Here is a 20,862-nt window from a genome sequence, read left to right as displayed (position 1 = left end):
CACTTCCTTGAGCCCCCCAAATATTTTCAACAGTGAAAGAGAGGAGACTTGTTTTACATACCAAGTGTTCTGTGCTGTATTGACAACACACATCGCAAATGCCTAGGATGTGTCCGGCAGGTGCAGCACGCAAGAAAAGGGGTGGCATCACGGCATGGTGGGCGCATGAGTCACAGCTCAGCCTTGCAACTTTCTGTGTTACCTTGGGAAATTATGGGTTTCTGATAAACCCAAATGTCCTCATCTATAATAGGTCAACTTGGATGATGGATGTTACATACCTGGTACATAATACATCAATGTAAACTCCCTTTGCATCCTTTGCATTATTTGCTTATTTCCTAAGCTCTTTTGAAGATAGGGACGTGTGGTAGATACAGATGTGCCAGGGAGATGCACAGGTCTGCTACCTTTGGACCCCTTTCTCTTTCTCCCCTTACCCTCCACACAGTATCTCCGTATCTGTGCTAGCCTCCAATGGGTCATATCCGTGATTCTCTCTGATGGACTGTCACTGGCCTACTAAAACCTCTTTACCTAGCACTAGCAGAAAGCTGAAAGTGACCACGGAATATGAAAGTCCAGCTCCCTTTCTTGAGTCTGGGCAAACTGCAGTGTAATTTATCCTCTAAGCCCCTACAGGGTCAGGCTGAGGCTGGAACTTCACCTGAAATCAAACCCTTGCTTGCTTTCTCCCGCTTCCCTCACATCCTCACTGGTTTCTTTGGAAAGCCCACCCTTAATAAATCACCAGCACACAAATCTTCATCTCAGCATCTGCTGGAGAAGCTCATCCACAGCAAGGCTTCAAACTGTTTTTACATTTGTGTCCCCAAACTGGCACTGGGTGCATTCAACACCTTTTTCTTAAAAAGAACAATTCAAACTGACATTTATGGTGAGCTGCTATGAGGAAGACCACAAAGGAAGCAGAGAAGTGCAAGGGCTTTACCTAGAGTGGCCAGCTGTTTGAAGTGGAGGCAAGCGCTAGGCTGGCCCAGGAGGTCCAGCCGGTGGTACAGCAGCTTGCTGCTAGGCACAGTGTTGAGGTTCTTCAGTTGTTTCACAGGTATTTCTGGTTGGATCACCACAATACAGAGAATAAAGGAAGTGTCTTGTACCTGGAAAAAAAAAAAATCGATGAAGAAGTTCTAATACACCAAACAAAGGTTCGTTTCTGGGGATATTGACTTTGTCTACATATTTTCTGCTGTCTCTGCCTCTGTCCCCAGATAGCAAAATATTTGACGAGTGAATGAAAGACACAAAGATGGGGCGACAGAAAACATCTCTGGCAAACAAATTTTATTTTCTGGGTTTTTTTCTTTCCAATCCAGGGAAATTAATGTATGTAACAGAAAATCATGGAGCTAATGAAAGGATCAGAGGACAGTCCCTTTGAAACGTGACCCTAGCCCTCTTCTGCTTATTTCAGCTAATGGATACAAGCTGGAGCACGGCAGATAAATGCAATACTTATTTCTGTTTGGGACTGAAAGGCATTTAAAAATATATAGTTGGTTTTGCAGTGAGTGTTCTGAGAACTGACTATTTTAAAAGCCAATTGTGAAGCACATATGCAACCCCTACAGAATCTGGTTTATTCATTCTATTCCCAACTAACACTTTCTATTTTTCCGGATGGAGATGACCAGGATCTCAGACTCATGAACAGCACAAATTCTGTGGCTTTCTCCAAAGCCTGCCAGACTCGATATTTCAGACCAGGACAGGCAAATGTGCTATAGCTTAGCCTAATTCACTGAGCTCAGATGTAGAAGTAACAGTATTTTCAAATTCACTTTGCTGCTAGAAATGGGTGCTTCAGTAAAATTTGGTGGGAAAAATGTCCACCAAAGAATCAAAAGGCAAGTCAAGTTACTTAGTTCGAGCTCCTTGACTTAAAAATACAAGAAAGCTAAACTCCTCTAAGCCCATTATATTAGGAAATGGACAGAACTTATTTAAAAGATGGTTTGTAAATAAATGAAGAGAGTGATAACCAGCTAAGTCAGAACTAAAGGACAGTGTCTTATAAAGCAGCTCAAAAGATTTACTTAATGATTAAGGAGAAAATTTTAACTAGGCAGGTTACAGTTAAGTGTAATTTAGGGTTTATGAGGATGGTTGCAGAATCTTTTTAAGCACAGGAGAAATTTGCATCTTTCTGGAATTGCTTTCAAGTCCTGCTGCCAAGGATATTCAATTAGATTAGCAAATTTAATCCTCTTCCTCCACCCCCCCAGTTAGGAAGTGACAGGGTGTTCTGAGTGACATTTACCACTTCTCCCCTTCCCATCTCACACAGTCATCCTTTGAGCTTGTTTCCTGTGTGGCGTGTTCCAAGGAGCCAAAAGACAAAAACTTTACCAGAATGACTAGAACGTAATTTTATAATTAAGTCTATTCTGCAAGAGAAAAATTAAAAGTTACTCTAAGCTTCTGAAGCAACACTTCATAAATAGTCCTTAGCTAGAAAGGAGAACAGATTTCAATCTAGGTCTTTCTATCATGTTCTTAGCTGAAAAAGCAGTCTGTGCAATAAGGAACTATAATGTATCCAGAAGGGCTCTCCATGACTGGGGATCGGGTGCCCATGGGACTCATGTTTTGAAGTGAACCGTGTCTGTGTCACACAGGAACATTCTAATACCTTCTGATAGTCAATCCTTCCTCCTGTCATATCAGGTAGCTTCCTCAAATGCTCAAAGACGGACTTGGGTTACACAGTGACAGAGCAGTAATCTCCTTACGCTGCTAACATAATCTCTCACGTTCTGTCTAAATTAATTCAGTGAAATAATCCCTCAGGATCTGCTATATCCATGGATGCAAAGCAGTTTAACCAATTATTCTCAATATAAGCTAAATCTTTTTGCATTATTGTTAGCAGAAAAATCCATTCTGTTCCTGAGGACAAGACGAGTACCTACTCCCTTCCCCCCTCAGAAACTAAAGAGAGCTTAAAAATATTTACTCGTATTGCTGGGTAACCAGGCAAGCCTTTATTCAAAATTCAATCTCATTATTTACTACCTCTTTAATTTTTCACTTAATAGTGATGTTCTTGACAATTTCAGATTCTGAGAAAGCTTAGACTTCTACTCAAGGGGTGATGTGATTACATCCATTTGGCCAAGTAGAGTGGCCAGAATTTACCAGAATCACTGAAGAAAAACTATCTCAGGAAGATAAGACCTCTTTCCAAAATGTTGACATTGGGTTTATTTACTGTACAAAGAAGGTCTTAAAAATGCCTACATTTCTTTCTTTCTCTTTTAATGCGAACAAATATTAAGGTAGACATTTTCCCAGGATGTAACTGAGTTACTTTCAATCAGGATATACTGGAGGTAATCTCCAATTTCATGTATAAAAGCATTTTTCAATTAAGTATTCTGGTGTTTGGTTCATCCCTTCTGATAAGAAAATTAAGCAATTCATCTTTATTTAAAAGTTGTATAAATATAAGGGCAGATGGTGCGATCACTCTCAAAAGAATTCCTGAAAATGAGCTGACTCAGAATTTCAAAATAGACTTTGACCTTCTTCAAATGTGCTTTATCAAACAATAAATTAATTATCAGTAGAATCAGGCTTGTAAAGGTAAATTTCTCAAAAGTTTTCATTTATTATTTTGTTTGCTTTTGTTTCCATTGTAGAAATGACTGTTGCCATAACGACACTTTAGGAACCAAACACGAAGTCAGAAGAGAGTCATGTCTAAGGGCATGTTGGCTGCGTGTAATTCCTATCATTCCTACCAGACACAGGCACTGTAGCGAGTTAACTGTTTGCATACACCACTAGGCTGGATGCTCCATGAGGGCAGAGCGTTTCCCTCTTCTTTATTCTTCTTAGCTCAAGTAAATGTTCAGTAAGTGGTCCTTAAAGGAATGAATAAATAGATCCATTTGGAGTCACTAGATTAAATGCCAGATATGGCCGTGCATGGGACTCTTAAGCATGGCTGCATTTTAGTGATTAAAATCTGATGATAAAAATGAAAGTTCACTCTTCTTTTGGTCCATTACAGGGTCAAGGGCCCCATAACACACTGTTAATCTATGCTGGGAAAAGGGAGTGAAGGACAGAAACATGTGTCATATGGACAGCGTGTGGTAGGTTCTACTTCTCCAGGATCTGTGAGGACTACTATTGGGAGGAGGCAAGTAACAGAAAGCTCAAGTGGCCGCCACAAGGTATGGCTCAACAGTCAACACGCTGTGGTGAGTATGAATAATCCAGATTCTAATCGGAAAGTTTCTTTTCCTTGGAGAATGTCAGTAGAGTGTGTTTACGCTTTTATATCTCCTTTTGAACTCCCCATTTCCACAATCTGAGTTTAAAATGATAAGAAACCAACTGGATATAACCTAAACGTGTACCAGTAGGCAACTGTTTAAAGAGATTCGGTCCATCTATGTAATGCAACGCTACATAGCCATTAAAGATGCATACACACGCACACGCACGCACAGATACACACACCTGAGTGTGAATAAAAACTGTCTGGAAATTGACCAAAGCACTTCCTTCTGGGGAATGGGAAGTCAAAGGTGGGAGGCGGGGAAGCACATGGTTTACTTTCTACTTTACATACTTTTAGATGGCTTGACTTATTCATTACGGACAATGGTTTTATAAACAAAAAAGGAAAAAAACTAAGAACATCTGTGGAATCTCTTCTTTTCCCAATCACTTTAAAACTGATTACTGACACGCTCAGACCCAAGCTCCCTTGCAATCCCGCATAAAGAAGAGCTGCGCCCCGCAGCTCCTCAGGCGCGGGCGCCTGCCTCCACTCACCATCTTCCAGGCGTAGCTAACGTTGTAGGCCCCCTTCCCAGCTTCTCTCAGCTTGTTTATGTGCCAGGACAGGGATGAGTTCACGGGGACCACGATCATCTGGCTGCCCAGAGGGAGGCTGCATTGGCAAACAGAACGAAATTCTTCAGGCGAAAGATCAAATGGACACTTAATTAAAGGCAAGGAGGAAGCTGTGAGTCAGTGACCACCTCCTGATCGTGAAGAGCAATAGAGCTCATCGCTTGTGAAAGAGATGAGATGAGATCTTCAACTTTGTGAAAGCATCGTGTCAGTTCTGCACTAAAATCGTTCCTCTCCACCCCTGCCCCCAATTCTAATTCTTTCCAGAGACGAACTTGTCTCAAATCTCTCAGTCATTAATTTACAACCATTGAGCACAAAGACCTGTTTCTTGATAGGTTACCATCTGCCAAAATAATGTATCACAGTTGGAAAAAGTCCAATCTGTTATTTCAAGAGAAAATGTTGTATGTGATTGTGCTGTCAACTTGGAACGGACACTACTTTGCCAAGCTATTTTCTGGCATGCTGTAGAGCTGGTCCTCAGCTTAATCTTTTATTTTGCCAACAATTTTCAATTTGATATAACTGGAGAATTTTTTTAAAAAAGAGATAACATATATCTGATTTTACAATTAAAGGCAATGTGAATATAGAATTTGATGTACCAGAACTTTCCCCATAGTAATAGTTCTAAGAGACCTTACCTGTTACACAAAGTAAACAAAATTGTGGCTACTAGTCTTACGGAAAAATTACTGAGTATACTTTTGATAACATTAAAATAATTTATACACTCATTTTATATCCTATAATAAACACTCATATTTGACCTCAGTGGGTCCTATCCTCAGAGAAAAAGAAAATACTAGGACCCTCACTTTCTCCTCACCTTAGGATATTTTGCCGAACCAACTCAAATTTTGGGATATTTTCATAATGAATGATGTCCGTATGAAGGGGGGGTTCTGATAGTAAATATGGCCTGGTAAGAGATGGGTGCATAAGCGTATACCCTGAAATAAGAAAACAAAACACATGCTATGAGAAACACATTGTAGGAAGTACTGATTCCAATGAAAATGTCTATCATAGGTTTGAAACGTGGGCGACTCTGGGATGGCTGCCCAACGCTCCACTTCTCAGGATGTAACTCACCAGCCCAATAAAAACGCAACTTGTTTTATGTGTTCCTGCATAAATCTCTTGAAGTGTAGAAAGGTGTCTTAAATTATCAAACATCTGTCTAACCAAGAATATTTTGGAGGTACTGGTCATTTGGTTTTCGTCTTATGAAATGTTCTAATCTACCACATAAACCTTAACGCCAGTAAATCTGAAGATAACAATATAAACCTAAAAAAGATCCAAAGGATCACATTCTACATGTCATTCAATCCTCAAGTCCAATTTCTTGATGTTGCACATAACCGTCATACACCCCCCTCAACACAATACAGAAACAAATGCATAATTTTTAGATACATTCTGCCATCCTTATAGTGTTCCATACAAATGAGCAGTCCTAGTGACACTGTTTCTACTAAATACTATCATTTTCCTACTTTATTTGTTGGTTCAGAGTAGCTACAGATGATTTTCTTCAGGTTGCTACAGAAATCATTCTTTCCTATGACTAATTCTTAGCAGATTACCTTTGTCATCTATGAGAAAAGTGTAGGAAGCCAAAGAATCTTGGTAATACGTCACATCTTCAAGGATATAAGCCAGGTTCACATCCACACCTACAATTCCCAGAAGTAGGTTTCCAAAATAACAGGGTTTACTCACAGTCATTATCAAACCTATGGGTTAAAAACAAAAAAAAAATCCAAAGGATAGCAGAGAAGGCACCACACAAAGACTGGAGCTGTGCTCTAGAGAACAGCGAAGGCTAACATCAGCCATCACAGTTTTCCTGGGAAGACCCGGTAACCAACCCCTGCCTTTGCAGACGGCATAAGTGAGTTAGAGTGTAAGGGGAATGGACTTTGGGGGTTCAGATGTCTCAGTTAATTTAAAGGAGCTATTTGTACATTTTCCACTATTTTTTCATGTGAAAGGACAAGACATTCTAGATCAGTAGAAAACAGCAGCAGCACTTAACACATCATTCTACTTCCTGAAGTAGAGGAGATTCAGCTGAGTTTGAAAGATCACTCAATAAGGAATCTAAAAATCTGGGTTTTAGCCCAGCTGTGCCCCTAATGTACGGCACATATGACATTGGACATAACTTCTCTGAGCCTTGGTTTCCACATCTGTCTCAAGGACACGGTAGTAACTGCTTTATTGATTTCTAGGGGTTGTTAGATGAAAAGAGATTATGGACAAAGGAAAGCTATGAGGTACAATATTTCATTAATGTGACACAGGAAGACAACGAGAAAAACTCAGAAAGGTACAGAATCTTATCATCTGACCACTTAGAGTGAGTAGCTAAAGGAGACACGAAGTTTCCAAAGGAATGTATTCCCAATCACTTGGGCCAGAAATTCGCAAACTTTTACGGAAAGCACCAGATCGTAAATATTTTAGGCTTTGTGGGCCATATGGTCTCTGTTGAATATACTTTTTTGCTTTTTTTTTTTTTTTAACAAAGCTTAAAAATATGAAAACCACTCTTAGCTCACAGGCCATACAAAAACAATAGGATCGCTAGGGCAAGGGAGTAGCGAGGGAAGGCACGCGTGGGTCAGTGCGTGGCCCTGAGCCGTGGGAGAGCTGGGCTCTCCTCCGAGTTTTACTACTGAGCTGGGTAAGTTGTGTCACCTCTGAATGTGTCTCTTCATGTAGCAGATGGGGAGCTCAGACAAAGCTCTCTCAGATCCCTGACAATTCTACACTCTACGGCTCAAAATAAAACTCAAAACAAAAGGATGGGTAGTTTCACTCCATCTTGCTCTTGTGTTCTCCCGCACTGGATGGTACTTTTGTCCATGGCTTAGCAGCACAGCAGAAAGCCATTCTTCCAGAAACACCCAAAAAAGGGATTTGGATGCTCTTGAAGACCTATATAAAATGGGCTTCCGCAAAGAGAATCGCTCAAAGCATTCGTGAGTTGCTGTGAGTGCCAAGGCCAAACAATGCATCTGCCGGAGGAGGAAGTGGACACAACACTGAAACCGTGTGAAAGTTATGCAGTGGGTGCCTACTTATTAGAATTCAGAAGCCTTGTTTAAGCAGTCAACATTGAGAATGCCATCTATCTGTTTAAAAACATTTAAAAATAATACGTGTTTAAGAAGGCTTTAAAAATGCATTTGGAGGAGGTTTCAGCCCCGGGACACCTGGACGAATGAGTTCTAAGCGATGGCAGCAGGGCTGTGAGGGCTGGCACAGAGACAGAGGGCATAATCTGCATGCCACGTCCCCTGGGCTTTAGTCTACCATTAAAGCCGTTTTCATAGAGCAGCAAAGTACAAGTTATACTGTGTGTCTGAGACCACATCCTCACTTCAAATTTTTATCCTCCTCTGGATATGCTCAGAACAAGCCTTAAGAAAGAAGCAGAGTCTTGGGGCCGGCCCGGTGGAATAGTGGTTAAGTTCACGTGCTCCGGTTCAGCGGCCCGGGGTTCGTGGGTTCAAATGCACCACTCATCAAGCCACACTGTGGTGGCATCCCCCACAAAAAACAGAGGAAGATTGGCACAGATGTTAGCTCAGGGCCAACCTTCCTCACCAAAAAAAAAAAAAAAAAAAAGAAAAAAGAAAAAGAAACAGAGTTTCACTTTTCAATTACCAACTTGGGCACAAGACTCTTCATCCCTTTGTGGCAAACGATGCTAAGCTCTTGCTACACTTAATGGAATCTCCAAACACCCTCTCTACTTTAACCTAAAGCATGTAGGTTTGCTTTTTACAAGAAATAGGTCCAGTCACTGATATTTAATCTGTGGAGGTTTTGCATTAAAGCCACATAAACATGGATTCCCCTAGACTCAGTGTCCCCATGTCATGGAGTTAAGAGTAGGTGTCACCCAATAATTCTAGCGACTGAAAACACAAAAATGAAAACACACACTCTTGCAGGAGAATGGAACAGACCAGTAAGCCAGTCACGGAAACCCACTGCGTTGGATTCGTAACGCAGGCCCTAACGACTAAACGGACATCAGCCCATAGGGAACACCGTTTTGCACATACTTTGATTTAAGGCATTCAGGGTAGCTCTCTGGTTGCAGAAGTAAATTTCAGAAGGGGTCCTGCTCTGCCAGACAGCACTAATGGTAACAGAATGTGGCTGGATAATCCTCCCTGCTTGTACTGGGCTCAGTTTCCACATCCGTCTTTGTTCCCTTCACACAGTATTAACATGATTCATCGATCTGTCTTTCTCTTATCAGACTTAAACGCTTGCTGAGGGTGGGATGTGCGCCTTACTCTTCATTGCCTGACACAACGCTTGGCTGGCGCTCAATAATGTTGGCTAAATGCATAAAAGGTCACTTGCATTTAAGACTTGACATTTCCCAATAAAAGGAAATGGCCTCATCTAAAGGTGGGAGTTTTGTTTCCATGCACATCTGTGGGCCCCGCCAGAACCGGGAAGGATAAAAACATGGAGGTGTAGCAGCAGCTACCATACTTCTTCTTTATAGAAGGAACATGTTTACTTAATTTCTAGAAAACACACTCTTACTTTTTTCCGTTATTTTTGATACATGAGTTTCTCTGAATTTCTGTACTTGTGAGAGTTCTAGCTGGCGGAAGATAAAATAAGATCTCACGTGGCAATGGTGTCTGTCTGGCAGTAACCAGCTGCCTCTTCAGTCTTTGTCAAGGAAGAATAAAGGGGAGAATGTGGTGAAAAGGAGGATAAGCAAGAATATGAGGAGGGAAAGAGCAAGGCCGTACTTTTCCTGAGCACATGCTGTTGGTCACACATTATTCTAGATGCTCTACATGTATGAGTACATTTAATCTCCCAACGGCCTTGAGGGAAATAGTATTTTTCCAATTTCATAGAACAAGAAATTGAATCATGTGAAGACCAAACACTTTACCCAACAGGGTATTGCGGGTAACTTGTGACATTAGGATGATGATAACAACAGTAATAATGACAAAAGGAAAATAATAAATAAACAGAACAAGAGCAGTAATAATCATTGAGAGGTGTGCCAGGCACTAACAGATCTGATAATCCTAACAACCTGAAAGATTTATTACATGAAAGATGTTATCACATTTTTAACAGCTGACCAAATGTGAATTAACAAGATGAAATAAATTAGTAAGGACAACAACTGAAGTGGTGGAGTGGGATTTGAAATCCTCTCTCGTGCCAACCATGGTACGACTACCCCATGTTGCCTTGCCTTTGAGGCTGAATCCTGAGCTTTATTTACCACCGGCTATCCATGTTACCCTTTAGTTCCAATTCACTAACTTTTGGATATTGGGGAATCCTCCTGAAGACTCCGACCAGTAGATGTACCCATTACATTGACTGAGGCGAGGACAATGAGGAAGAAAGAGGGCAGGGGAATTCTGCTCTAGAAGATAGTACTATCGGACTGATGGCAGGGGTCTATGCAAGCCTCTGACCAGAGAAAGGTACGTCCCTTCCCTTGCCTGCTCAGACGCTCTAATACTCACATGCAAGTATTGAACAACACTGAAAAGTTACTGTCCTGGTGGACTCATGCCCATTTCCGTTCCCCTTCCTTTTAGTAGGAAGTTTTCTCCAAACTTACCATCTCCCATCTCGTCAGAGAAGGGGAGGCTAAAGACAGCTTCATCAATCATCCGATTGGGGAGGTTGGTATAGAACCTGCCGACCGTGGTCTCCAGGTTACTCAGCTGGTTCAGCACCATCATGCTGCCCTTAATCACAGGCAAGGCTGTCCGGTCCAGCACACCATACTTCCCTGAGTTCTGTTCAGCCAGGTCTCTCAGGAAAGCCAGCTCTTTCAAACCAGTCACTCCATCTGAAATGCAAAGCGAAATGGTTGATAACCACACAATAGCTTTGCCATTTAGATCTAACATGGGCATGGACAAGGTCTTGCAGTGCCAAGGGGTCTTTGCAGAGACGATTTGGACTCAGGACACGGATACCAATTCCTGCTGAGGGTTAAAGCCTGAGGCCTGGTCTCTCCTCAAACAGTCAGGAGGGCAAAGGGATTCTGCAAAATGCAAAGATGAAAAACACATGAGTACATAACCGAGCCCCATTCAGCAAGAATGTGCTCTCTCCTAAAATTTTAATTATAAAATTCACATTACTTTTCTGAACTTAATATTTGAAAGCAAGAGTAATGATTAACAAGTTTGTATTTAATTTGACTTAGTAGATGAAGTTGTAGGAGTTTTAAAGGATAGAGGTTTACCATTTCATTTCTTACCTCTGCGCCTATTAAATCCTTGCCAAAGCCTCATGCAAATAAATGAAAGAATTACGGATTGCATTTAGTGATGCCTCCAAACCCTGTTTTTTAAGCTCATTTTAATTACAAATGTTTTCATGCTTGGTATTGTTAGGATAATACTGGATTTGATTTATTTAATGTATATTTTTTACATTTAGAGGGTTTAAAAACCTTTGTAAAAGATTTAGGCATACTGGGATGTATTGTTCTACAACATCTGTAATCTATAGCACAAAAATAAATTTAATAAACCGCTCTTAAAATTTTGGTTTGCTATTGTTGGAACACAGTCAAAAGGATTAGTAACTGATCCCATATGGGTACCGCTGTAAACAAATTCAAATGATTTCAGGCACTACCGAGATTCTACCAATGAGTTTTAAAAGGGCTTTGCCTCATGCTCTTGAATTGTTCAGTCATTTAAAAAAAATCTGAAGAGCTCGTGGTTCTCCTCCCTCATGTGGCTTTATCATTTCTGTAGAGACTGTATATACTTCTAGCTTTGGAAGTTTATTTCTGAAGTCACGGCAGGATCGAATGGATATAAATTTCTCTCTTAACACATTGTATTTAAATAACTTGGATTTTGTTCCAACTCCTATGATGCTAAAGGAAAGTCAGACCAGAGTATTGTTCCCTTTACTTGACACGGAGTCGAGCTGAGCAGGGTGGTGGTGAATGGTACACCCCCGAGTAAAAGACAGCACAAAAGGCACCACTGGTCCCAGACCTTATGCCCTTGACAAGCTTGCAGAGGTGAATGAGAAAAGAAGGCATCAAGGCAGCAAATACATTTCCTTTCTTTGTCACCTACTGCTGGGCTCTCACAGAAAATAAAAAAAAAAGTCACAAATGGGAACACCTACTGGGCTAAGAAGAAGTGTGTGGGGTGGAAGGCTGTCAAAGACGGGCATTTTATGTCACGTGAACTGTCACGCACGTGAGGCAGCAGGGTCACTGTTAAGCACGCTGGATTGTCTATCACCAACAGGGTCATGCTGGAAACTACATTTCCCAGAACTCCCTTTCTTGTACACGTCCAGGTTAAAGGTGGCCAAAAGTGAAGTGCTGCGAGATTTGAGAGGCGAAATGAGATGGCGAGAGACAGACACAAAATGTTCCCTTTTATCTCAGGCTTCTCTGATCTGCATTCAGTTCCCTTTCCCAGCTGCTGGCTTGCTCACCAAGGACAACCCCAGGCCCACTGCGGATGCTTCACTGAGAACTCCCAGGGTCAGCAGCCACAAAGAGCCCACCTCCCACGGCTTCTCCACCAGACCTCCCACATGCCCTTCACCATGCCCAGCTTCCAGACACCTCTGCAAGCTCCAACTCGTTCACCTGTACCAGGGCTGGTAACTAAACTTAGAGTTCTTGGCTCCTCTTTCTGGATCTTTGCTTTTCCACTTTCCCCCCACAATTGTGTAGACTCTACTTCTGATAATAAATTCATCATACCAAAATTCTCACAGTGGTTCTGCCTCCCCATTTGAAGCCTGACTGACAGAGTAAGAGAATGTGTCAACCGCAGTGAATGATGCTCCGAGATGGCATTTGGAGAGAGGGAGACTGGCAGTGAGGATGAATGTCTGGCTGGGTTAATGGGAGAACGAGAAGAGGTAAGGGTGGTTAACCAGAGCTTCTAAAGAATGGAATTATCAGGGCACAGCAGATGCACAAGATACTCTGGTAGGAAGATACAAGACCAAGGAAGAGATGAGTGACAACAAGGAAGCTTCTTTACTCAGCATCTGCCTGGGCGACCTTCAAATCTCATGGAAAAGAAGTGCCCGCTTCCTTTTATGTTTCCTTGCTCCTGTACAATCGCATTTCATCCATCTGCCTTGTCTGTCTGTCTTTCTCACCGGGCTCAAGTTTCTTTGTATAATATAGCTCTAAAACCTCAGTGTACTATGCAGCACACTGGAGGCTCAATACATGTTACCCTCCTGGCTCCTTCCCTCTCTTCTTCTTCCTTCCTCTCTCCATCCCTTCCTTCCTTTCATGAGTGAAAGAAGCTAAACCATAGGAAAATAAGAGCAACAGGCAACCGAAGATGACCCGGAAAGGTAGGTGTCTGAGGCAGAAACAGGCCACCCTGCCTGCCTCAGCTGTGCTCAGCATACAATAAAATTCATGTCCAAGACGCTCACATCCTTGTGCAAAGTGGAGGGAGGAGGAGGAGACGATACGTGAGCACATCACTCACTTCATGTCTAATGTGAAGTGTTCATGTGGGTGACATGCTTAACACAAGCAAGCACAACACGCTGGGGGACACGCAATACTGAATGGAGAGCTGGCCCCAAAGCAGGTGGGAGATCACCTCTCCCTCGGAGCGTACCGAGACAGGGCAGCACACGACCTTCACTCACTCCTCCAGCTGGCTTTGAGGGCCTGTTACTTACCAGGCGCTATGTTAGGAACTTTAAACATGTTGTATCTTGTTTGCGTATTATCAGAGCAACCCTATGCAGATTTTACTATTTTCACCTTACAGATAAAACCAGGCCTAAAGAGATTAAGTAACTTGCCATAGGCTACACGGCTAATAAATGGAGACTGGAACTCAGAACCTCTAGACATCACACCCTGTGTTCCTCCATGTGTAGTCCACAAAGTGTCTGGGAAAGACTCACACTGGCCAAAACAGATTCCTGGACCCCACCTAAGAGGGTCAGGATAAAAACCTGGAAGTCTGCATTTAAAAACAATACTCTCTAAGCAATCCTTGGCAGACTGAAATACGGGAACCACTGTTCCTAAAGCACAAGGTTCTGCACGGAATCTAGAAGTGGATAAGAGAAAGACAAGACCATAGGTGGGAAAGGGCTGCTGATCAAGACACAGCCTCTTAAAAGGAAGAGAATATGGCCAGCCTGGACACTGAGGGCCAGGGGCCTGCAGAACAAGATGCTTTAGGAGAAGAGCTATGCATTAACAGGTGGGGAGAAAAGAACAGAGCAGCAGAAGGAAAAATATTGAGTATTTTCTCAGATTTGACAATTTACTAAACCCATTCACATACTGTCTCATTTAACAGCAACAAAATCCACCTTAATGAGTACCCAGCGAGTGCCAGGGACCGTGCTGGGTGTTTGCCCTACAGGAGGGCTGATGTTCATAACAACCCTGTCAAGTCGGTAACTGCTGTCTCCACCACCCAGCTGGGGAAGCTGAGGAGGAGACAGTGGCAGCAGAGGCTTCAGGTGGTGACTCTGCAGGGAAAAACGGCATTCACAGTCCCGGTTAGACAGGAGAATCTAGGTCAGCACTTGGGCTTCCTGCAGCTTAAATCAATGAGATAAGTTAATAACCTCCATGCAGCACCAAAATCCAAGAAAATGAAGGAGAAATGAAAAAAAAAAAATGGAGCCATACAGAATCCTCTGCAAGACCACAAAAGCGGAGAAGGTGGAGAAAAGAGCAGCTGGTTAGAGAGAGAGATATGGAGAAGGGGACTCCTGGACGCGCCCTGGACGCCAACAGCAGTGGGGAAAAGGCAGGCTGGGAAGGGAGCCGTTGGTTGCCTCTCACACCTTCATCAAAGCACACCGTTATGGTTCTTTTCCATTTTTCTGAAAGCAGCACGCACTTAGAGAGAACCTTCATGTGAATTAAAACTCTTGAAGCGCTACCTACCGTTCATGAGGGCGTAGGTGAGAATCATGACGGAGTTGTTTAGAAAGCTATTTTCCTCACTGATGACACGGAGAGTCGCTTTCTTATCTTCTTCTGAGGAGTCCTTTGATGTGATGCCAGCTGACAGGTAAATGATGACCATGTCTGTATCTAAACAAAAACATACAGATGGAACGTTACACTGGGCTCCGGCTACAGGCGGCAGTTCTGTTTCTTCTTCATCCCCTGGACTTTCTGGCCTCGAAGGCCCGCCTGGCCCACGGTTCCTCCTCCTGCCATCCCATGCTGGGCTTTCATCTCCCTGCCTCTGCGCCGCTTCCATCCTGCCCTCTGTGGGCACAAGGCCTCACTTATCCAGTGTCAGGTAAGGAGAGGCTCCTGATAAATTTACCAGACAAGAGAAGGTGAGCTCCTCTGGGCACCCGCGACTGTGGAATCTGGCCACCCGGGCAAGAATCTCTCCCGCCTGCTGAAACAGGATTCAGAACCTGACTCCCTTCCTCAGGGGCTCTGGGTCTTCACCAGGAACACACATTTTTCGGGGGGCTAGGCTTTAAGCTGGTTGTTCTTCCAGGGGCTCCTGAGACATGTAAGGTTATTTGTTCCTCCACTAAGCAGCTGCAGAAACATTTCTGTTTTTAGAACTCATCAGTGTAGCAGAGCAGTGAAAACACGGACACAGGAGCCGGCTGCCCATGTTCAATCTCGGCGCTGCCACTTACAAGCCAGGTCCGGCAATCGCAGGTGGATTTCTCACCTCTCGCCCCTAAATTTCCTCATCTACGAAACAGGGAAAATGACAGCACTCACTCTGTATGGTTGCTGTGAGGACTAAGTGGTTAATTTAGGTAAAGAGTGAACTCAAGGGGTGACGGCAAATGGAGGGTGAAAGAGAAAAGAAAGAGATCTCCACACACACACACACTCACAACAGACACAGGTAACACACCACACACACACAAATACAACACCACACATACACACAAAGAAGACATATCACACACAAACAATACACACATCACATACACACACCACATACATAAACAACACACACCACACCACGCACCTGAGACACACACAACACACACCCACAACACATAAACCACCGCTCCCCCAACACAATGTGCACACAAACACAAAACAAAATAAAACCCTCGTATTGGTTGGAAGTAGCACCTATGACTCAAGATTAAAACTACTCTCCAACTGGGGCTCATGAGTAGGGTAACTGAGAAGTCATTTTACCTCAGTGAGAACTTCTTTCAAGTGGATTTACAAAAAAAAAACAAAAGTGGAGAATTTCCCACCTTTAGGGATGTACCAGCAGAGGCTGAGTGACGGCTTTAATGGAGGGAGTGAGGAAAGAGAGCCGGACTTGCACACTATCTTTCTAATCTGAGAGTCTTTGATTCAATATATATTTTTAAGAGATCCTGCATAGCAGCTTATCTTTTTATTGAAATCGATATTAATATGCTATATGCTTATTTCTTCAGGTCCTTCTTATCACTTAATTGAGGTTACTTTATAGAGTTACTGTGGCAGCAACCTCCACGTTGGTCCCCAGCGGTCCCCCCTCCTGACATTTGCATTCTCATGTACATGTGTCCCTTTGAGCGTGGGCTGGATTGAATGACCGGCTTCTGGTGACTGGAATGCAGCAGAGGGGATGGGCTGTCAAGAGACGGATGAGGTTACGAAGAGAGGGGGCTCCCTCCATGGGTGCGCTCAGTCTCTTTCTCCGAGGGAAGCCGCCAGCATGCTGGAAGCTGGCCTATGGAGAGGCAAGAACCTGAGGCCCTCAGGATCGAATCCCACCAGCCCCCACGGGAGTGAACGTGGAAGTGAAGCCCCCCCAAGTGGAACTCTGAGACGACAGCTGCCCTGGCCAACAGTTCACCTGCAAGCCCACGCAACACCTTTTAGCCAGAGGCACCCAGCTTTGCTGTGCCCAGATTCCCAACCCATAGACACTGAGACAATAATCGCTCATTGTTTTAAGTCTCTGAGTGTTGGGGTAATCTGTCACTCAGCAATAGAGTGATACAGCAATAGAGAAATACAGTTACCCTGCTAAAAGCTATTCTGACAATAATGAGGACCCAGTGCTGGAAGTTCCTTCAGTTTCAGACTCTGAGGCGTCCTTTATTACGCAGAATAGTTAATTTATGTTGTGTCAATATTGTAGACAACTGAAGTGAGTTTAATACAATTTGACTCAAAGAAGTAAATGCATTCAAATTTGCTCTCTCCTATTTACCACTAAGACTTCATACACAGGCAAGTCTTAAAGCCAATTTTGATGTTTGAAAAATTCTCTAATAAACACTAACTGCAAATTTAAGTCATAGTTTTTATTAGAAATTAGGACGTGAATGCTGATGCAAAAATAAAAAACACAAGTCCATAAGCATAGGAACATCCCTGTTTTAAAGTAGACGTCAATATTTTTCCAATGTTGTAAAGACACTCCTGTAAATCATTTTGTTAGGGCCCTAAATATCTTACTTAAAGCTTCAGAATGGAAAAAGAAAACACTGCTTGACTCCCTAGTGGGGGAAATACAGAGATAGCACGAGACCAACCTGCAGTCTGCAAACATCTGTAAGCACCCTCAGCACCTGACTCCACTCTCACCCCATCCTCAAGAAAACCAAGTTATTTTTCTATTCTTAGACACCAGACCTGCCAGATTTTGCTGATTTATTTGGATTTTTTTACATATTAGGCTATTACCTCCCTAGTCACTCAGAGGCACTTTAAACCTTGTGATTAGTAATGTTAGGGTTGAGTCATTATAGGGGCTTTGGGCAGAGAAAAGACATAACAGGATCTGGAAGAAAATGCAATAGACCCTCCACTCGGCAGGTCCCTGTCTACGCCACCAGCATATCCTGGGGTCAGTATCAAAGGGGGCAGGGTAACATGAATTTGGGCTTTGCCATTAGATCCCCACTCCTACCCATCTTCTTCCCTCTGCTCTAACGTGACCTACCAACCAAGCACTCCCCAAACAAACCCATGACAATTACAACCCCAACGTTATTGACGGTATCAGTTATTGATCGACCATGAGACAGAAAAAGACTGCATGGATAGAAATTTTAGATTTTTCTGATTAGTGCAAAGCAAATTAGTGAACAGCTACAATGATTTATGACATATGGCTTCTATTTATATGGCTACTAATACGGGACAGACACTCGACTTTCATGCACAGACTAATCCTCATGACAATCCTATGGGGTAGGTCTGACTCATTAGAATAACCCCACCCCATGGCCCTATAACAGGGCCAGGTCCACAGGAGATGCTAAATACATACCTGTGGAATAAACAGAAGCAACAATGTATAGTGCAAGCTCCAGGAGTACACAGACCCCTCCCTAGACTGTGAGCCAAGGCTGCCAGCGGTCCTCGGCCATCTTTGGGCTTGGGGCCAATTTAGGATGTCTGGGGTACCTGCTCTAATTTAACTAGAGCTAGAAGTTTTGCAGGAAACTGAATATTATCATCTTTATGATGGAATCCTGGATGTTATTATCACCCCCAGTTTGCAGATGAGGAAACCAGGCCTGGAGAGATCAAATAACTTATACAAGTTCACAGGGTTAGAAAAATTTCAGAGTAGGAATCTGAACACACATTGGTTAAAATCCAAAACCCACACACTTAATCGCTATGCTACATTGCTTGAGAGCACCTCAAACCCTCCTTAATGAACTGGACAATGGTAATTCCTGAAGTATTTCTTTAAGCAACCTAATTTGGGGTCTTCTTTCTCCAAACCGCCAGCAGAAGCTGTAAAGTGGAGGTCTGTGAACTGAACCTTAGAAATGTCTTACTTGGCCTTTTTTTTTAAAAAGACTCCTCTAGGGGCCGGCCCAGTGGTGCAGCGGTTAAGTTCACATGTTCCGCTTCGGTGGCCCAGGGTTTGTCGGTTTGGCTCCCGGGTGCAGTCATGGCACCACTTGGCAAGCCATGCTGTGGTAGGCATCCCACATATAAAGGAGAGGAAGATGGGCACGGATGCTAGCTCAAGGCCAGTCTTCCTCAGCAAAAAGAGGAGGATTGGCAGCAGTTAGCTCAGGGCTAATCTTACTCAAAAAAAAAAAAGGAGACTCTTCTAAGCATTTAAAAAACAATGCCATCAAAATTTGTCCATGTCCTTGATGATCACTCTTCTAGCTGAGTTTTTGTTTTCCAACACTGAGAAAATCCAAAAATCCCAGAGGAGAAACGCTTCCCATCAAAGCAGCCTTCTGCTAGCGTGCAGCACAGGACAGTTTGTGAGGCGGTTTAATGAGGTGTCTATTCACAGTTTTAAAGCTGGAAGAAATGTCAATATTTGAAAATCAAAGGGTTTCACATAAAAATGCAGATTTCTGGCTTCTCTGGAAACAGAAGATGTGGCAACACTGGACAGGCATTCCTGCACGGCAGCCACAGGCTGACAGAAGAGCAGCTGCCCTCTGGATGCAGCCCGTGCCCTTTGGATGCAGCCCGTGCTCTCTGGATGTAGAGCATGCTCTCTGGATGCAGCCCACATTCTCTGGATGCAGCGCATACTCTCTGGATGCAGTGCATTCTCTCTGGATGCAGCCCCATGCTCTCTGGATGCAGAGCATGCTCTCTGGATGCAGCCCGTGTTCTCTGGATGCAGCCGTTTGGATGCAGCCCATGCTCTCTGGATGCAGCACATACTCTCTGGATGCAGAGCATGCTCTCTGGATGCAGCCCGCACTCTCTGGATGCAGAGCATGCTCTCTGGATGCAGCCCGTGCTCTCTGGATGCACAGCATGCTCTCTGGATGCAGCCCACACTCTCTGGATGCAGAGCATGCTCTCTGGATGCAGCCCACACTCTCTGGATGCAGAGCATGCTCTCTGGATGCAGCCTGTGCTCTCTGGATGCAGAGCATGCTCTCTGGATGCAGCCCACACTCTCTGGATGCAGAGCATGCTCTCTGGATGCAGCCCGTGCTCTCTGGATGCAGAGCATGCTCTCTAGATGCAGCCTGCACTCTCCGGGTGCAGCCCGTGCTCTCTGGCTTACTATGCTTCCCAAACAATCCTCACTACCTTACCTTGGGCTCGCTTGACTCGTATTCACTGCCTGGCCACTGCCAGTCTAGCATTTATAGACTTAAATGCTAAAGATGGTTTGATGACTGAAGAATCCAGTAAAAGTACTTCCAGTGAGCAAGCTGACATGTAGAAGGCAGCTGATAAATGGCATCTAAAGGTAAATGGCATCAATCAACTGCAATCCATCTTGAATACTTGAGAGGTCAGCCTTGTCCGCTGGCCTTACTGAATCATAGCCAACTTTACACTCAGCCATCCTACAATATTGGTCTGTGGATAGCTGGCACTTGCCAAAGCTGGTAGGCAAAATTCTAAGATGACCCCAACGACCCACAGCCCCTATAATCCTCACCCCTCTTGTGGGAGTGGTTCTGGGAGTAGCCAGTAATTTGCTTCTAACTAACAGAACATGGCAAAAGTGATGGGATGTCACTCCTGTGACTGTGTTACAATGTGGCAAAGATGGAGAGATTTTGCAGATGTAATTGAAGTCTCTAATAAGTCCATCACAAGGGGGAGTAAGACGATTAAATCAAAACGGAGAGTGGGTCTGATTAGACCAGGTGAACCTTTTAAAAGAGGGTCGAAGCCTTTCCCTGACGTCAAGGGCTTGAAGAAGAGATGCTCTCTGCCTAGACTCGAGGAAGCAAGTGGACATGAGGTTCACAGTTGCAAGGAAATTCATTCTGTCATCAATGGAGCTTGGAAGAGGACTCCAGACTTGAGATGAGACCACAGACCTGGCTGACACCTGGACTGCAGCCTTGTGCATTCCTAAGCAAGGACCCCAGCTAGGGTGCACCTGGACTCATGGCCACGGAAACTGTGAGATAATAAACATACTTTGTTTTAAGCTGTTGTTCAGTTTGTAGTAATTTGTTATGCAGAAACATAAAACTAATATGCTATTTACCATCATTAGTTGT

At 43.5% G+C, this 20,862-nt stretch overlaps 1 protein-coding gene across 2 annotated transcripts in view; it reads right to left on the bottom strand.

Annotated features, from left to right (window-relative positions):
- Positions 1–20,862, bottom strand: part of CACHD1 (cache domain containing 1) — a 197,490-nt gene that overhangs the window by 30,013 nt on the left and 146,615 nt on the right. For both annotated transcript variants that reach the window (XM_014855338.3, XM_070486469.1), the window contains 6 exons: positions 14,849–14,998; positions 10,532–10,765; positions 6,486–6,635; positions 5,723–5,846; positions 4,810–4,927; positions 953–1,121 (listed from right to left, as the gene is read on the bottom strand). In XM_014855338.3, the coding sequence (XP_014710824.3) occupies positions 953–1,121; positions 4,810–4,927; positions 5,723–5,846; positions 6,486–6,635; positions 10,532–10,765; positions 14,849–14,998 (945 nt within the window). The remainder of the gene's footprint in view (positions 1–952; positions 1,122–4,809; positions 4,928–5,722; positions 5,847–6,485; positions 6,636–10,531; positions 10,766–14,848; positions 14,999–20,862) is intronic.

This window comes from Equus asinus, chromosome 16 (assembly GCF_041296235.1).
Source record: "Equus asinus isolate D_3611 breed Donkey chromosome 16, EquAss-T2T_v2, whole genome shotgun sequence".
Taxonomy (NCBI): Eukaryota; Metazoa; Chordata; class Mammalia; order Perissodactyla; family Equidae; genus Equus; species Equus asinus.
Note: the sequence above shows the minus strand (reverse complement) of the source record. Positions and strands in the feature narration are given on the sequence as shown.